Source organism: Mytilus edulis, chromosome 12 (assembly GCF_963676685.1).
Source record: "Mytilus edulis chromosome 12, xbMytEdul2.2, whole genome shotgun sequence".
Classification (NCBI taxonomy): domain Eukaryota; kingdom Metazoa; phylum Mollusca; class Bivalvia; order Mytilida; family Mytilidae; genus Mytilus; species Mytilus edulis.
Genome location: NC_092355.1, coordinates 61,284,016 through 61,299,736, shown reverse-complemented (window position 1 = coordinate 61,299,736; position 15,721 = coordinate 61,284,016). Strand labels below are relative to the sequence as shown.

The 15,721-nt window shown below is 32.7% G+C and overlaps 1 protein-coding gene and 1 long non-coding RNA gene across 2 annotated transcripts in view; both read left to right on the top strand.

The window, feature by feature from the left end:
• LOC139498915 (uncharacterized) overlaps positions 1–15,721 on the top strand; it is a 437,948-nt gene that overhangs the window by 101,155 nt on the left and 321,072 nt on the right. The window lies entirely within an intron of this gene.
• LOC139498899 (uncharacterized) overlaps positions 1–15,721 on the top strand; it is a 99,969-nt gene that overhangs the window by 78,382 nt on the left and 5,866 nt on the right. The window contains exons 16-17 of the mRNA XM_071287489.1: positions 3,702–3,973; positions 13,160–13,187. Coding sequence (XP_071143590.1) covers positions 3,702–3,973; positions 13,160–13,187 — 300 coding nt within the window. The remainder of the gene's footprint in view (positions 1–3,701; positions 3,974–13,159; positions 13,188–15,721) is intronic.

The window sequence follows — 15,721 nt, the reverse complement described above, 5'->3', positions numbered from 1 at the left end:
TGGTTCATTAGGTAATGTAAAGTGTTTGTGTTTTAGTCTGTTGTTCTAAGCAATATATGTTGGTGTATGGCATGCTTGTATAAAGGTGTTAATATTGTCTAGCAGATATCATCTGACGTTGAACTCATTGTCATGGTTCATTAGGTAATGTAAAGTGTTTGTGTTTTAGTCTGTTGTTCTAAGCAATATATGTTGGTGTATGGCATGCTTGTGTAAAGGCGTTAATGTTGTCTAGCAGATATCATCTGACATTGAACTCATTGTCATGGTTCATTAGGTAATGTAAAGTGTTTGTGTTTTAGTCTGTTGTTCAAGTACTCTAAGCAATATATGTTGGTGTATGGCATGCTTGTGTAAAGGTGTTAATATTGTCTAGCAGATATCATCTGACGTTGAACTCATTGTCATGGTTCATTAGGTAATGTAAAGTGTTTGTGTTTTAGTCTGTTGTTCAAGTACTCTAAGCAATATATGTTGGTGTATGACATGCTTGTATAAAGGTGTTAATATTGTCTAACAGATATCATCTGACGTTGAACTCATTGTCATGGTTCATTAGGTAATGTTAAGTGTTTGTGTTTTAGTCTGTTGTTCAAGTACTCTAAGCAATATATGTTGGTGTATGGCATGCTTGTATAAAGTTGTTAATATTGTCTAGCAGATATCATCTGACGTTGAACTCATTGTCATGGTTCATTAGGTAATGTAAAGTGTTTGTGTTTTAGTCTGTTGTTCAAGTACTCTTAGCAATATATGTTGGTGTATGGCATGCTTGTATAAAGGTGTTAATATTGTCTAGCAGATATCATCTGACGTTGAACTCATTGTCATGGTTCATTAGGTAATGTAAAGTGTTTGTGTTTTAGTCTGTTGTTCAAGTACTCTAAGCAATATATGTTGGTGTATGACATGCTTGTATAAAGGTGTTAATATTGTCTAGCAGATATCATCTGACGTTGAACTCATTGTCATGGTTCATTAGGTAATGTAAAGTGTTTGTGTTTTAGTCTGTTGTTCAAGTACTCTAAGCAATATATGTTGGTGTATGGCATGCTTGTATAAAGGTGTTAATATTGTCTAGCAGATATCATCTGACGTTGAACTCATTGTCATGGTTCATTAGGTAATGTAAAGTGTTTGTGTTTTAGTCTGTTGTTCAAGTACTCTAAGCAATATATGTTGGTGTATGACATGCTTGTGTAAAGGTGTTAATATTGTCTAGCAGATATCATCTGACGTTGAACTCATTGTCATGGTTCATTAGGTAATGTAAAGTGTTTGTGTTTTAGTCTGTTGTTCAAGTACTCTAAGCAATATATGTTGGTGTATGACATGCTTGTGTAAAGGTGTTAATATTGTCAAGCAGGTATCATCTGATCTTGACCTCATGATCATGGTTCATTAGGTAATGTAAAGTGTTTGTGTTTTAGTCTGTTGTTCAAGTACTCTAAGCAATATATGTTGGTGTATGACATGCTTGTATAAAGGTGTTAATGTTGTCTAACAGATATCATCTGACGTTGAACTCATTGTCATGGTTCATTGGGTAATGTAAAGTGTTTGTGTTTTAGTCTGTTGTTCAAGTACTCTAAGCAATATATGTTGGTGTATGGCATGCTTGAAAAAAGGTGTTAATATTGTCTAGCAGATATCATCTGACGTTGAACTCATTGTCATGGTTCATTAGGTAATGTAAAGTGTTTGTGTTTTAGTCTGTTGTTCAAGTACTCTAAGCAATATATGTTGGTGTATGACATGCTTGTGTAAAGGTGTTAATGTTGTCTAGCAGATATCATCTGACGTTGAACTCATTGTCATGGTTCATTAGGTAATGTAAAGTTTTTGTGTTTTAGTCTGTTGTTCAAGTACTCTAAGCAATATATGTTGGTGTATGGCATGCTTGTGTAAAGGTGTTAATGTTGTCTATAAGCTAGCAGATATCATCTGACATTGAACTCATTGTCATGGTTCATTGATCAATGTTAAGTTTCATTTTAAGGTGGTCTGTTTTTCAATTATAAACAATAGATCAGTTATATTATGTGTATACAAATTGTAAGTTGTAAATGTCTGTTTGACATGATTTATCTGACCCGTGATGCTTTAAGTTAAACTATATCTTTAAGACTTTCAACATCTATGTAGATGTTTCGGTCTGTCACTCCAGATTTATGGAACATTAATTGTCAGATTTTTAACATACTTTTACCAAAACCTTAGTTTACTTCGTTTGATTTTGTAGAAACTTTAAATACTATTGAAATTGGTGAACATAACAAACTGGTTTAAACTGTATCATCAGGCATGCTTCTGTACATATCTATTTAATGTGCCTTCGAAATATCCAATATTAGCTTGCATGAATTTCAAAATGCACAACAAGGGTGTACTATGTTCTCCTAGTAGAGCTTTCTTACAAATTGACGAAAGGTACGTAAGACTCTTTTTAGGGATCCTTTATTTTGACATATTTAAATAATAGTCGTGGAATTTCGAACAATTATCCTACATGCAACGACACTTATTAAATTGGACTTTTCTTGAGAAATTTTTAGAATTTCGGGACGTACGATAGGTTAAAATATGATACCACCAGGTCGGAGGAGATAACACTACAAAATATCCTAAATACACCTAGCATTTTGTCTAGTAGTCAGACGAATAAAATGCCCCTTAAAGACTGAAAACCGACCCCTCCCCTTCTCTTCAATATTACAATGTTGCACTGTTTAAACCCAGAAAATGTCAAAGCAAATACATTGTCTTCTTCCCTTACAGAAAAATAAGAAAAATTAAAACACAAATACTTCCTTGATTCAAAACTTGCAACGCTCAAAATAATAAAATGAAAATGAATAAAAAAGATGATCTTCATACTTTGCCATATCCTATGCTGGTGCTCGTTTAATAACTTTTGTATCATCGCCTCTCCTCTGGTAATATTCATTGCCCCCCTCCCCCCTCCCTAAATGTGTATATATGATACACCGCAGCAATGGAACGAATATTTTAGCGAATAACTGCGTTTTGCCTATAGTCCTGAACATTCATGAAATATTAGCCACTGGACGATAAGTGACAACTTCGTGTCTATCTTCAAAACATGTGTACTGTTAACTCGTCATTATAAAATCCACAATGTATATGGTGCATATTTTTTTCTTGATATACAAAATATGTTTTTCTAGATTTATTCAACATTACTTTTTAAAAACATTGTGGCATCATTTTTTATTATCAAATCTCGATATTCCACTTTGACAATTTGCTGAAAGTGTACTATAAAAAAAATAAAAATAAAGATTAATCTTGTCGTTTAATTTAGACTAACGTACTTCAATAATGCCATTGAAAAGTTAATCGTGAAACTCGTGCTTAAAAAATTCCCGCGGAAATGTGTGTACTAGTGGTTTACCTAAGTAACGTATCGGACGTAAGTGTATTTGACACTATTTTTCTCTGTTTGATTATATTAAAATCGTGTATTATTTGCGATATTATTATTTTTGAAGAATAAACTTGATTTAGAAAAGAATGCTGTTTTACTGGATAAAACAAAGACTCTTTTAACTATTATTGTGGAAATGAAATACGTGCTCCCTTTCCGTTCGTTCGTACCTTTCGTCAATTTGTAAGAAAGCTCTAATGTAACTTTGTGTTGTTTTCTGTAAGTGGGATGCTATTTGTATTATTATTTTCAGGTTTAAGTGATGATGCTTTAAACCAGAGACCAAGTGATATTGAACTGTTGCGTTTTTCAATCAAATGTGCATCAAGCCATATGCATGAGTTAGTGACATTTCTGGAAATGTCTGATCAATGGGATACTATCACAGAAAATTATCCCACAAATAAAGAAGTTGCGAAATTTGTTATTTTATTAAAATGGAAGGAGAAGAAAGAAAAGAACAATTTTAGAGCATTAGCAGAAGCTCTGACAAACATGGAAATATCATCACATGTTTTGTGTCAAGTAAGTGTATACCCGTACCTATTGTGTAATGACTAAAACCAATTTGAAAATTTGACATTGTGAACATGTTTAAAAGTTTTATATATGGACACTTTTAATATGTATTTATTTGTGTCATCAATCAACATGAATTCAACATATATTTAGATGACGTACTCACTTGTAAGGCTTGCTAGAGGCACTTGTCTGTTTTACACACTGTATTTGCTCTTATGTGTCCTTTGTGGTCTTTAGTCTCTTCTGCAATGAATGATATACATATTTAATATTCATATACAGTTGCACATATGACAACTTTTTGTTTAAGGCTTGATATTTCAAAGAAATGATTGTTTGGTGTAAATGTTGGTCTTCTAAGTATTGAACATGACCTATTCCCAAGTATAACTGTCTTGCTTAATGTTATTAGACGTGTCTCAGTATTTGTACATCCAACATTAATGAATTCAGTTATGATGTCTCATTTGTAATTCTGGTTTGATGTTGTTTTATGTCTTATCTTTTGTGGTTTTAAATCCATTTTTATTTTCTTTATGTTTGTAAAAGTAAAGATATTAATCACCTAGATCATGTATATGATTTTTAGGTTTAAAGCAACTATATGCACAGGATGTATTTTGATATTAAAAAATTTCAAAGTTTTTATTTAAAAGGAAATCAAGGTTATAACATACAAATAATTACACTCTTACTACACAATTTTATCTTAATATTCTTGTAATGTTTAGGAAATACATCCTTACAAACTGAAACCCAATTTCATATTTGGAAATTTAGCTGGGACGTCATTTTTTGTAACGTTGAAAAATTCATGTGAGGCACATTTCATTTATTTATATTCTGTTGTGCTTTATTTGTAATATGTCGTAAATTAGTTGTAGGTGTTTGTTGTTATTATGTGATTTACATGTTGAAATGGATTATTGTATTGTTTATTTATGTACTTGTGTGTACTGAACGTTCTTGCATGTATTTGTACTTTATTCATGTCACATACCGTAGTCAATTTAGCAGTATTTTGAACATTGCTGTATAAGTGGAAGGTTTTGTTCGTTAAAAAAACAGATGCAATCTACCATTTTTATACGACCGCAAAAATTGAAAATTTTTTGGTCGTATATTGGTATCATGTTGGCGTCTTCGTCGTCGTTGTCCGAATACTTTTAGTTTTCGCACTCTAACTTTAGTAAAAGTGAATAGAAATCTATGAAATTTTAACACAAGGTTGATGACCACAAAAGGAAGGTTGGGATTGATTTTGGGAGTTTTGGTCTCAACATTTATGGAATTAGGGGCCAAAATGGCCCAAATAAGCATTTTCGTGGTTTTCGCACTATAACTTTAGTTTAAGTAAATAGAAATCTATGAAATTTTGACACAAGGTTTATGACCACAAACGGCAGGTTGGGATTGATTTTGGGAGTTTTGGTTCCAACAGTTTAGGAAATAAGGGCCAAAAAAGGGCCCAAATAAGCATTATTCCTGGTTTTCGCACAATAACTTTAGTATAAGTAAATAGAAATCAATGCAATTTACACACAGGGTTTATGACCACAAAAGGAAGGTTGGGATGGATTTTGGGAGTTGAGGTCCCCACAGTTTAAGAATTAGGGCCAAAAAGGGGCCCAGATAAGCATTATTCTTGGTTTTTGCACCATAACTTTAGTATAAGTAAATAGAAATATATGAAATTTAAACACAAGGTTTATGACCATAAAAGGAAGGTTGAGTTTGATTTTGGGAGTTTTGGTCCCAACAGTTTAGGAATAAGGGGCCCAAAGGGTCCAAAATTGAACTTTGTTTGATTTCATCAAAAATTGAATAATTGGGGTTCGTTGATATGCCGAATCTAACTGTGTATGTAGATTCTTAACTTTTGGTCCCGTTTTCAAATTGGTCTACATTAAGGTCCAAAGGTTCCAAAATTAAACTTAGTTTGATTTTAACAAAAAATGAATCCTTCGGGTTCTTTGATATGCTGAATCTAAAAATGTACTTAGATTTTTTATCATTGGCGCAGTTTTCAAGTTGGTCCAAATCGGGGACCAAAATTAAACTTTGTTTGATTTTATCAAAAATTGAATAGTTGGGGTTCTTTGATATGCCGAATCTAACTGTGTATGTAGATTCTTAACTTTTGGTCCCGTTTTCAAATTGGTCTACATTAAGGTCCAAAGGTTCCAAAATTAAACTTTGTTTGATTTTAACAAAAAATAAATTCTTGGGCTTTTTTGATATGCTGAATCTAAACATGTACTTAGATTTTTGATTATGGACCCAGTTTTCAAGTTGGTTCAAATCAGGATCCAAAATTATTATATTAAGTATTGTGCAATAGCAAGAAATTTTCAATTGCACAGTATTGCGCAATAGCAAGAAATCTTCAATTGCACAGTATTGTGCAATAGCAAATATTTTCAATTGCACAGTATTGTGCAATAGCAAGAAATATCTAATTGCACAATATTGTGCAATAGCAAGAAATTTTCAAATGGAGTTATCTTTCTTTGTCCAGAATAGTAGTTGAATCAACTTAAATCATTGTTTTATACAATATGCAATGTATATTCACTTTTACTACCAACTGATAAATTAAAACAATCTTTACCATTCAGTGATAACAAGCACTTTATTTTACATTTTGATATTTTATGATGTATTTAAATAAGTAGTTATTGTTGCAAACTCCATTAGAAATTTGAATTAAGATCAGTTTTGGAAAAAGGGAAAGTTTTTCCTCCCCCCGTTTCTATTGAAGTCATCAAGACCAAATATTGACCATCGATAGATCTCATAATGACGTATTACCAGATGAGGCTGTGTAGGATTTCATCATCCCCTTTGAGAGTTATTTTCCCTTGAAGCATTTTTGTTATTTGCATTTTTTCTTAAAAAGTATTAGAGATAGAATAGAATTGAAAATGGCAGCATGTACAGGAACAGATGACAATGTTAATAAACATAAACGATTAGTAGGTTATTTACCCTGGTAAGGAGTTATTCCCCTTGAAAAATTATACATTTTTGGAAAATTTTTATTTCAAGAACCGGAAGTCGTAGAGACTTGGGACCTGCACCAATATTCTTTAATTTGCACTCAAGGTCAAAGGTCACTGAGTGCAAAAAAAAATATCCTGTAATTTCAAGCTTACATATTAAGAAAACGATAAGAGTTTGCTGCATACATACTGTGTATTAAATGTTCCTCTCGACGAGCTCTACATTTTATACACACGCTCAAAAATGTCCGACCGTCTCTTCAAAAGTTGCATCAAGATAATTAAAAAAAGTATAGTTTTGTGTGTATATCTTTGAAAAGGTAACAGATATCAACCTACTATAAGCTTAAAAAATGAACAGTATTTTAAGACCTTCAATTTGAGGTCAATGTCAGGTCATGATGAAATTTCACCTTGACCTTCAAAGAGTACTATGACCTTGACCTTGTGACATTTAACAGATCAAGAGGTCCTGAGTTGAATGGTAGTAGTCCAATGTCTCTACGACTTCCGGTTCTCAAGTTTGGTATTGCATCATATATTTGATGATTCATTGTGACCTTGATGAACTTTGAAATTGTCCCAATTTTTTTTTCTACAATGATGTCCTTTAAGTGCAGATCATTTATCATTTATCAGATTTGAGATATCTATTGTCGTTTTAGAGGTAATGCAGTTTGAAATTTTGCGAGCGGAGGCATGTATTTCTGAATCAACAACAGGTTACCACCTAAAATGTTTTAGAAATTGAAGAGGTTAACATTGTGTTACGGCCAGAAATAACCTTTAAATTGTAGCCAACAAAAGACACAAATCAATACTAAAATTTAACAATATTTATTATACAAAAGTTTACAAGAAGTATTACACAAATATTACTGTCAACTTAACTGTCAAAATATGAGTCCAATCTTTTATCTTTATCTGTATCCGGATATCTTTTGGAATCCAATCTGAATATTACGGTCACAATCCAGTATGATGTTGTTTGCAGAATAAAAAGTGTCAATCCAAATGTTATGAATATTAATGTCTATCGATGTCTAAGTCCAAATCCAAGAGTGAGACTTTTACTTTAGTGTCTGTATATATATATAGTTGACACGGAAAACTCTAGAACATTCTATAAATGGAAAGTTCTAGAAACTATAACGGAAGTTTCTGGAATAACGTAGAAGTTTAAATTACGCATCTTTTATAGGGATCATTCTGGAAAGTTCAAATCATTCTGTAATTGTTCCAGTGATTTCTAAACTGCACAGTTCTAAGATTATTCTGTAAACAACTATCAGGCCACACAACACAAATTAGGCCAACATAAATAAATATAATAATTACAATATCATAACAATTGTTATATGTTTGACCAAGTACAAAAAACTTTCCGTGAAAAAAAACCCCAAAAAATCAATTTGAAATTTTCATGTTTTGCATTGACTTTTTACGTTTCATAACTTCTATTTATATAGTTGATATTGCATCATTTTTGGCACTTTGTCAAATGGGGTCATTTGATATATCAAATTGAAGGTCTCAATAAACTCTACTCTAAAATGAAAATTTTAAACCCATTTTTCATCCCAGGGGTAAAGGTGGGGTCATTTAGTGCAAAAATTTAATTATTCAGATTGTAAGGTTGTCGCATATATCAAATGAAAGAACATAAAGCGTACATTTCAAATTTTAAATTGAAGTCCCCCAAAAATTTGTTGGGTAGGGTCATTGAGTGCATAAAATAAATTTTCTTTTAAGATAAGGTTGTTGTATATCAAATGAAAGGTCATGATGTATACATTTGAAATATTAAATTCCTGACCTCCAAAAATGAGTTGGATGGGGTTATTAAGTGCAAAAATCAAACTTTCTAGAACATTGCGTTGTCGCATATCAAATGAAAGATCATCAAGTCTATGTTACATTTATCATACTTCCGATCTCGAAAATGTAGGCGGATGAGGTCATTCAGTGTAAAAAGCGAAAAGTTTCAGAAGGTATGCTTGTCGTTATCAAACGAAAGGTCATACAAATTACATTACGAAAACATCACTTTTACAGGAAAGACCTTTCAATTGTTTTACAAACAATTGAGATACTAGTTGTGAAAGTTTTTCTTTTTAAAAATTATCTTTTTCTGAAAATACTTAGCCAAATGCTTCAACAGTTTAATTTAATGGTTCTTAGGCTATTTAGTTTATATACTGTATTCGGGGATTTGATCCATTTAAAAGCATGGCGACAGTTTTTGAAAATAGATCATAGGGGTCAAATGTATTTTTTGGCTTTCATCTCAAAAACTTAAGTAGGAATTGCAAAACTGACATAGGTGAAGTGTTAAACATATTTTGGCGTTAATATTGATTCACTTATAGGGTCTTTGCATCGGAACTAAACACATTTATTATTAATAAACCAGTTGTTGGCATGACACGGGTTATGTTCTTCTCATATTTGTTATGATGGTATGATACTAAACCCCTCAGGGGGAGGATTGTGCCTGATATTCATATGATGAAGACATAATTTGTCAATCAGTTTAATTGAGGTCTTGAGCTGGCATGTCAGTTAACTGCTAGTAGTCTGATGTTATTTATGTATTATTGTCATTTTGTTTATTTTCTTTGGTTACATCTCCTGACATCAGACTTGGACTTCTCTTGAACTGAATTTTAATGTGCGTATTGTTATGCGTCTACTTTTCGGCATTGGCTAGAGGTATAGGGGAGGGTTGAGATCTCACAAACATGTTTAACCCCGCCGCATTTTTGCACCTGTCCCAAGTCAGGAGCCTCAAGCCTTTGTTAGTCTTGTATTATGTTAACTTTAGTTTCTTGTGTACAATTTGGAGTTTAGTAAGGGGTTCATTATCACTGAATCAGTATATATTTGTTTAGGGGCCAGCTGAAGGACGCCTCCGGGTGCGAGAATTTCTCGTTGCATTGAAGACCTGTTGGTGACCTTCTACTGTTGTCTGCTCTATGGTTGGGTTGTTGTCTCTTTGGCACATTCCCCATTTCCATTCTCAATTTTATTATATCTAACTGCCAGGGGTCTTTAGGCCAATATGGCACCTTATTGTCAGGTTACTGTTCAAAGATAGTTAGTTTTTAAGAAATTTTACAGTTTTGGGTTATTTAGTAATTTTAATATTATTAGCTCACCTGACCTGAAAGGTCAAGTGAGCTTTTCTCATCACTTGGCATCCGTCGTCTGGAGCCCTGCATCTGTCGTCTGTAAACTTTTACAAAAATCTTCTCCTCTGAAACTACTGGGTCAAATTTAACCAAACTTGGCCACAATCATCCTTGGGGTATCTTGTTTAAAAAATGTGTCCGATGACCTGGCCATCAAACCAAGATGGCCGCCATGGCTAAAAATAGAACACAGGGGGTAAAATGTATAGTTTGGCTTATATCTTTAAAACCAAAGCATTTAGAGCAAATCTGACATGGGGGTAAAATTGTTGATCAGGTCAAGATCTATCTGCCCTGAAATTTTCAGATGAATCGGACAAACTGTTGTTGGATTGCTGCCCCTGAATTGGTAATTTTAAGGAAATTTTGCAGTTTTTGGTTATTATCTTGAATACTATTATAGAAAGAGATAAACTGTAAACAGCAATAATGTTCAGCAAAATAAGACCTACAAATAAGTCAACATGACAAAAATTGTCAGTCAACCCCTTAAGGAGTTATTGCCTTTTATAGTCAATTTTAACAACTTTTTCGTCATTTTTTGTAACTCGTACAAAAATCTTCTTCTCTGAAACTACTGGGCCAAATTTAAACAAACTTGGCCACAATCATAATTGTGGTATATAGTTTTAAAAAATGCACCTGATGACCCCACCTACCAAACAAAATGGCCGACATGGCTAAAATTAGAACATAATGGTAAAATGCAGTTTTTGCTTTATATCATTGAAACTAAAACATTTAGGGCAAATTTTTTTAGATTTAAATGTCAATCAGAATAAGATCTATATCCTCAAAAAATTTCAGATGAATCCTACAACCCGTTGTTGGGTTGCTGCCCTAAAATTGGTAATTTTAAGGCAATTTTGCAGTTTTTGGTTATTATCTTGAATACTATTATAGATAGAGATAAACTGTAAACAGCAATAATATTCAGCAAAGTAAGATCTCTGGATAAGTCAACATGACCAAAATTGTCAGAGAACCCCTTAAGGAATTATTGTCCTTTATAATCAATATTGAACAACTTTTCGTCATTTTTGTAACTTGTACAAAAATCTTCTTTTCTAAAACTATGGGCCAAATTTAACCAAACTTGGCCACAATCATTACTAGGGTATCTATTTTTTAAAAATGTGTCTAATGACCCCGCCTACCAACCAAGATGGTCGACATCAGTAAATACAGTAACAGATGAGCGACACAAGCTCTTGAAAGTCTCTAGTTATAGAAAGAGAGAAAATGTAAATAGCAATTTTGTTCAACAAGTAAGATCTACAACTAGTCAAATTCCTTAAACTGAAATTACAGGTGAACGCTATTATGCTTTAATAGGCTTCTTGTTTAATGATACATGAACTTAGTTTATTTCGGTTAAAAAGTAGAAACAGGATGGGGTTAAAATTTGTTACACTTCAAATACTTTGTTAAACCTTCATAGAAATTTATAAAAAGAATAATATTTAGAGATAACATTTTATGCAAAGTTTTGAAAATATATTTTCATTTACATTATTTTTCTCATTAGATGGACTAATTATTTGTGTTTACAATTAGAATGTACAGACCGTCTGCGATTACATTTTTGTCGAGCCTGCAACTTTTGTTGCAGAAAGCTCGACATAGGGATAGTGATCCGGCGGCGGCGTTAGCTCACTTCTTAAAAGCTTTATATTTTAGAAGGTGGAAGACCTGGATGCTTCATACTTTGTATATAGATGCTTCATGTTACGAAGTTTCCGTCAGTCACATGTCCAATGTCCTTGACCTCATTTTCATGGTTCATTGACCACTTGAAAAAAAAGTTCAAATTTTTTGTAATGTTGAATTCTCTCTTATTATAAGTAATAGGATAAATATATTTGATATGTGCGTACCTTGCAAGGTCCTCGTGTCTGTCAGACAGTTTTCACTTGACCTCGACGTCATTTCATGGATCAGTGAACAAGGTTAAGTTTTGGTGGTCAAGTCCATATCTCAGATACTATAAGCAATAGGGCTAGTATATTCGGTGTATGGAAGGACTGTAAGGTGTACATGTCCAACTGGCAGGTGTCATCTGACCTTGACCTCATTTTCATGGTTCAGTGGTTATAGTTAAATTTTTGTGTTTTGGTCTGTTTTTCTCATACCATATGCAATAGGTCTACTATATTTGTTGTATGGAATGATTGTTAAGTGTACATGTCTAGCGGGCAGATGTCATGTGATCTTGACCTCATTTTCATGGTTCAGTGGTCAAAGTTAAGTTTTTGAGTTTTGGTCTTTTTATCTAATGCTATATGCCATAGGTCAACTATATTTGGTGTATGGAAATATTTTATGATCTTTATGTCAGTCGAGCAGGTTTTATTTAACCGTGACCTCATTTTCACGGTTCATTGCACAGTGTTAAGTTTTTGTGTTTTGGTCTATTTTTCTTAAACTATAAGTAATGTGTCAACTATATATGTTGTATTGAAGCATTGTTAGCTGTACTTGTCTGCCTGGCATGGTTCATCTGACCTGGACCTCTTTTTCAAGGTTCATTGGTCTTTGTTTAGTTATCTTGGTTAATGTTAAGTTTATGTGACAGTTATAATAAAGCTTAGTTTTATACTTAGGACTATCAACATAATATCAATAGAATATAGAAGGCGAGACATTTCAGCGTGTGCACTCTTATTATGACATATAAAAAGGTTGTAAACCGTCATAATGTGTTCTGAAACTTGGACAGACGCTAATCTCCAAGACCCAAATATAGCATCTCAAGGAAAAGTTTGATTTTTTTACAATTCTGAATTCTTATGATAAATGGACTCTTTGTTAAATCAACTTTAAATTATAAACCTGCCAGCAGCAATAATAGGTGATCAGCGGGGTTACGTGGAACCCGGCCTTATGAATTTTTCTGGTTCAGTGACTGCTTGAAAATAAATAGTTTTTGTAAATCCAGAAAAAAATTGTTTTTAAACACACAAACTTTATATAGTGTATAATTTTTATTTTTTCAGGTAAGAAGAATCAGAATAGCAGAAACAGGTATGTAACTAGCATCTGTAAATGACAAATATAGTAGATTCTTCTGAATAGATTCTGATGTAACTTGTTGGAAGTTTTAAACATAACTTAATAGCTGTAAATATTTTTGTTAACCTAATAGGTAAATACTGTAAATTCAGAAATTATCGCAAGGTTTTTATTAATGTGAATAGTGCGACTGGGTTAGTATTGCAACAATTGTAACTTGTATTCTGATATCTAATATATGGCAGATTCCAAAAAGAAAAGAAAATTTCCGTCAAAAAGAACAAATTAAGAAAAATAATACAACTGTTATTTGAATGATAATAAGTGAATGTTTTATTGAATAGTAATGTTGTATAAAGCAAGCAAACAAATTATTGGATATGATTGTTTCCATTAAAAGTAGAAATGATCAAAACAAGTTGAAAAATGTGAAATGTTTGTCGGAAATTACTTTCCATTTTTTGACACAGGTTCATGTTTTACGAGGCTTTAAGTTGACACTAATATAATGGTTTTTATTAGTGTAGTCGGATTATTCAAACATCCCTGTTTCCAAATCTTTTGCTTTTCTGTTGTTAAAAACATCTGTAATATATTTTTATGCCCCACCTACGATAGTAGAGGGGCATTATGTTTTCTGGTCTGTGCGTCCGTCCGTCCGTCTGTTCGTTCGTCCGTCCGTCTGTCCCGCTTCAGGTTAAAGTTTTTGGTCAAGGTAGTTTTTGATGAAGTTGAAGTCCAATCAACTTGAAACTTAGTATACATGTGCCCTATGATATGATCTTTCTAATTTAAATGCCAAATTATAGTTTTGACCCCAATTTTACGGTTCACTGAACATAGAAAATGATAGTGCAAATTTCAGGTTAAAGTTTTTGGTCAAGGTAGTTTTTGATAAAGTAGAAGTCCAATCAACTTGAAACTTAGTATACATGTTCCCTTTGATAAGATCATTCTAATTTTAATGCCAAATTAGAGAATTTATTCCAATTTCACGGTCTACTAAACATAGAAAATGATAGTGCGAGTGGGGCATCCGTGTACTGTGGACACATTCTTGTTTTTTCAATTTCAAATACTTTACTTATTAGATGCTCGTCTGTCAATAAATGTTATGATAGCAACAGTTTCATAAAAACTTGCCACATCATTGTAGGTACTTATATAAGCCTGTTAAAATTGTATTTCATAATGTACATATTCATAACATATGGTACAGATCATTACATATCTATGTTAATGGCATTATAAATATAAATAATAAAAGATTATGTTGGTGGCATAAAACAAACTATGCCTAAATTTTCTCTTTAGGCAACAGATATTTTCAATCAAAGTATTATTTACGAGCGTTAACAATCAAATACCGAGAACAAAACAAGAAATAGAATATTCTCAATAATTCATTCCGCTGATATTATTTTAATAGACAGGCTACAAGCTGCGGTAAACACAATAATATATTCTTTGAAGATGGAAGACTGAAAAAAAACACCATTCTGACATCAGACCGTTACATTTGCGACAAAAAAAAATCAATATTAATACAACCAAATGATATGAGGTCTAAACTTCCAGTCTGAGTTCCACAGACCATCATGTGTATTTAGTGATATGTGTTGTTTGAAGAATATTTTTGATTTATTTTAAACAGGACTAGTCTGATAGCCAGTGAAACTAATTATTATACCCCACGCAACGAAGTTGCGGTGGGTATAATGTTTTTGACCCGTCAGTCCGTCCGTCCGTCCGTCACTCCGTCAGTCCTGTTTCTTGTCATCGCAACTCCTCTCGAACCACACAACAGAATTTCACGAAACCTTTTCAGATAATAAGGACATATACTATGTAGTTGTGCATATCGACGGGAAATTGCGTTTCAATTTTTTTTCTAGGAGTTACGCCCCTTTGAACTTATTTACTTTAATGTACTACTGCAACAGTTTGTCATCGCAACTCCTCTCAAACCACACAACAGAATTTCACGAAACCTTTTCAGATAATAAGGACATACTATGTAGTTGTGCCTATTGACGGGAAATTGCGATTCAATTTTTTTTCTAGGAGTTACACCCCTTTGAACTTATTTACTTTAATGTACTACTGCAACAGTTTGTCATCGCAACTCATCTCAAACCACACAACAGAATTTCACGAAACCTTTTCAGATAATAAGGACATACTATGTAGTTATGCATATCGACGGGAAATTGATTCAATTTTTTTTCTAGGAGTTACGCCCCTTTGAACTTTTTTACTTTAATGTACTACTGCAACAGTTTGTCATCGCAACGTCTCTCAAACCACACAACAGAATTTCATAAAACTTTGTAGATAATAAGGACATACTATGTAGATGTGCATATCAACAGGAAATTACGGTTCAATTTTTTTTCTAGGAGTTATGCCCCTATAAACTTATTTGCTTCAATGTACTTCTGCAAAGTTTGTCATCTCAACTCCTCTGAAAACACACACCAGAATTTCATGAAATTTTATAGATAATAAGGACATACTATGTATATTGACAGGAAATTATTATGCAA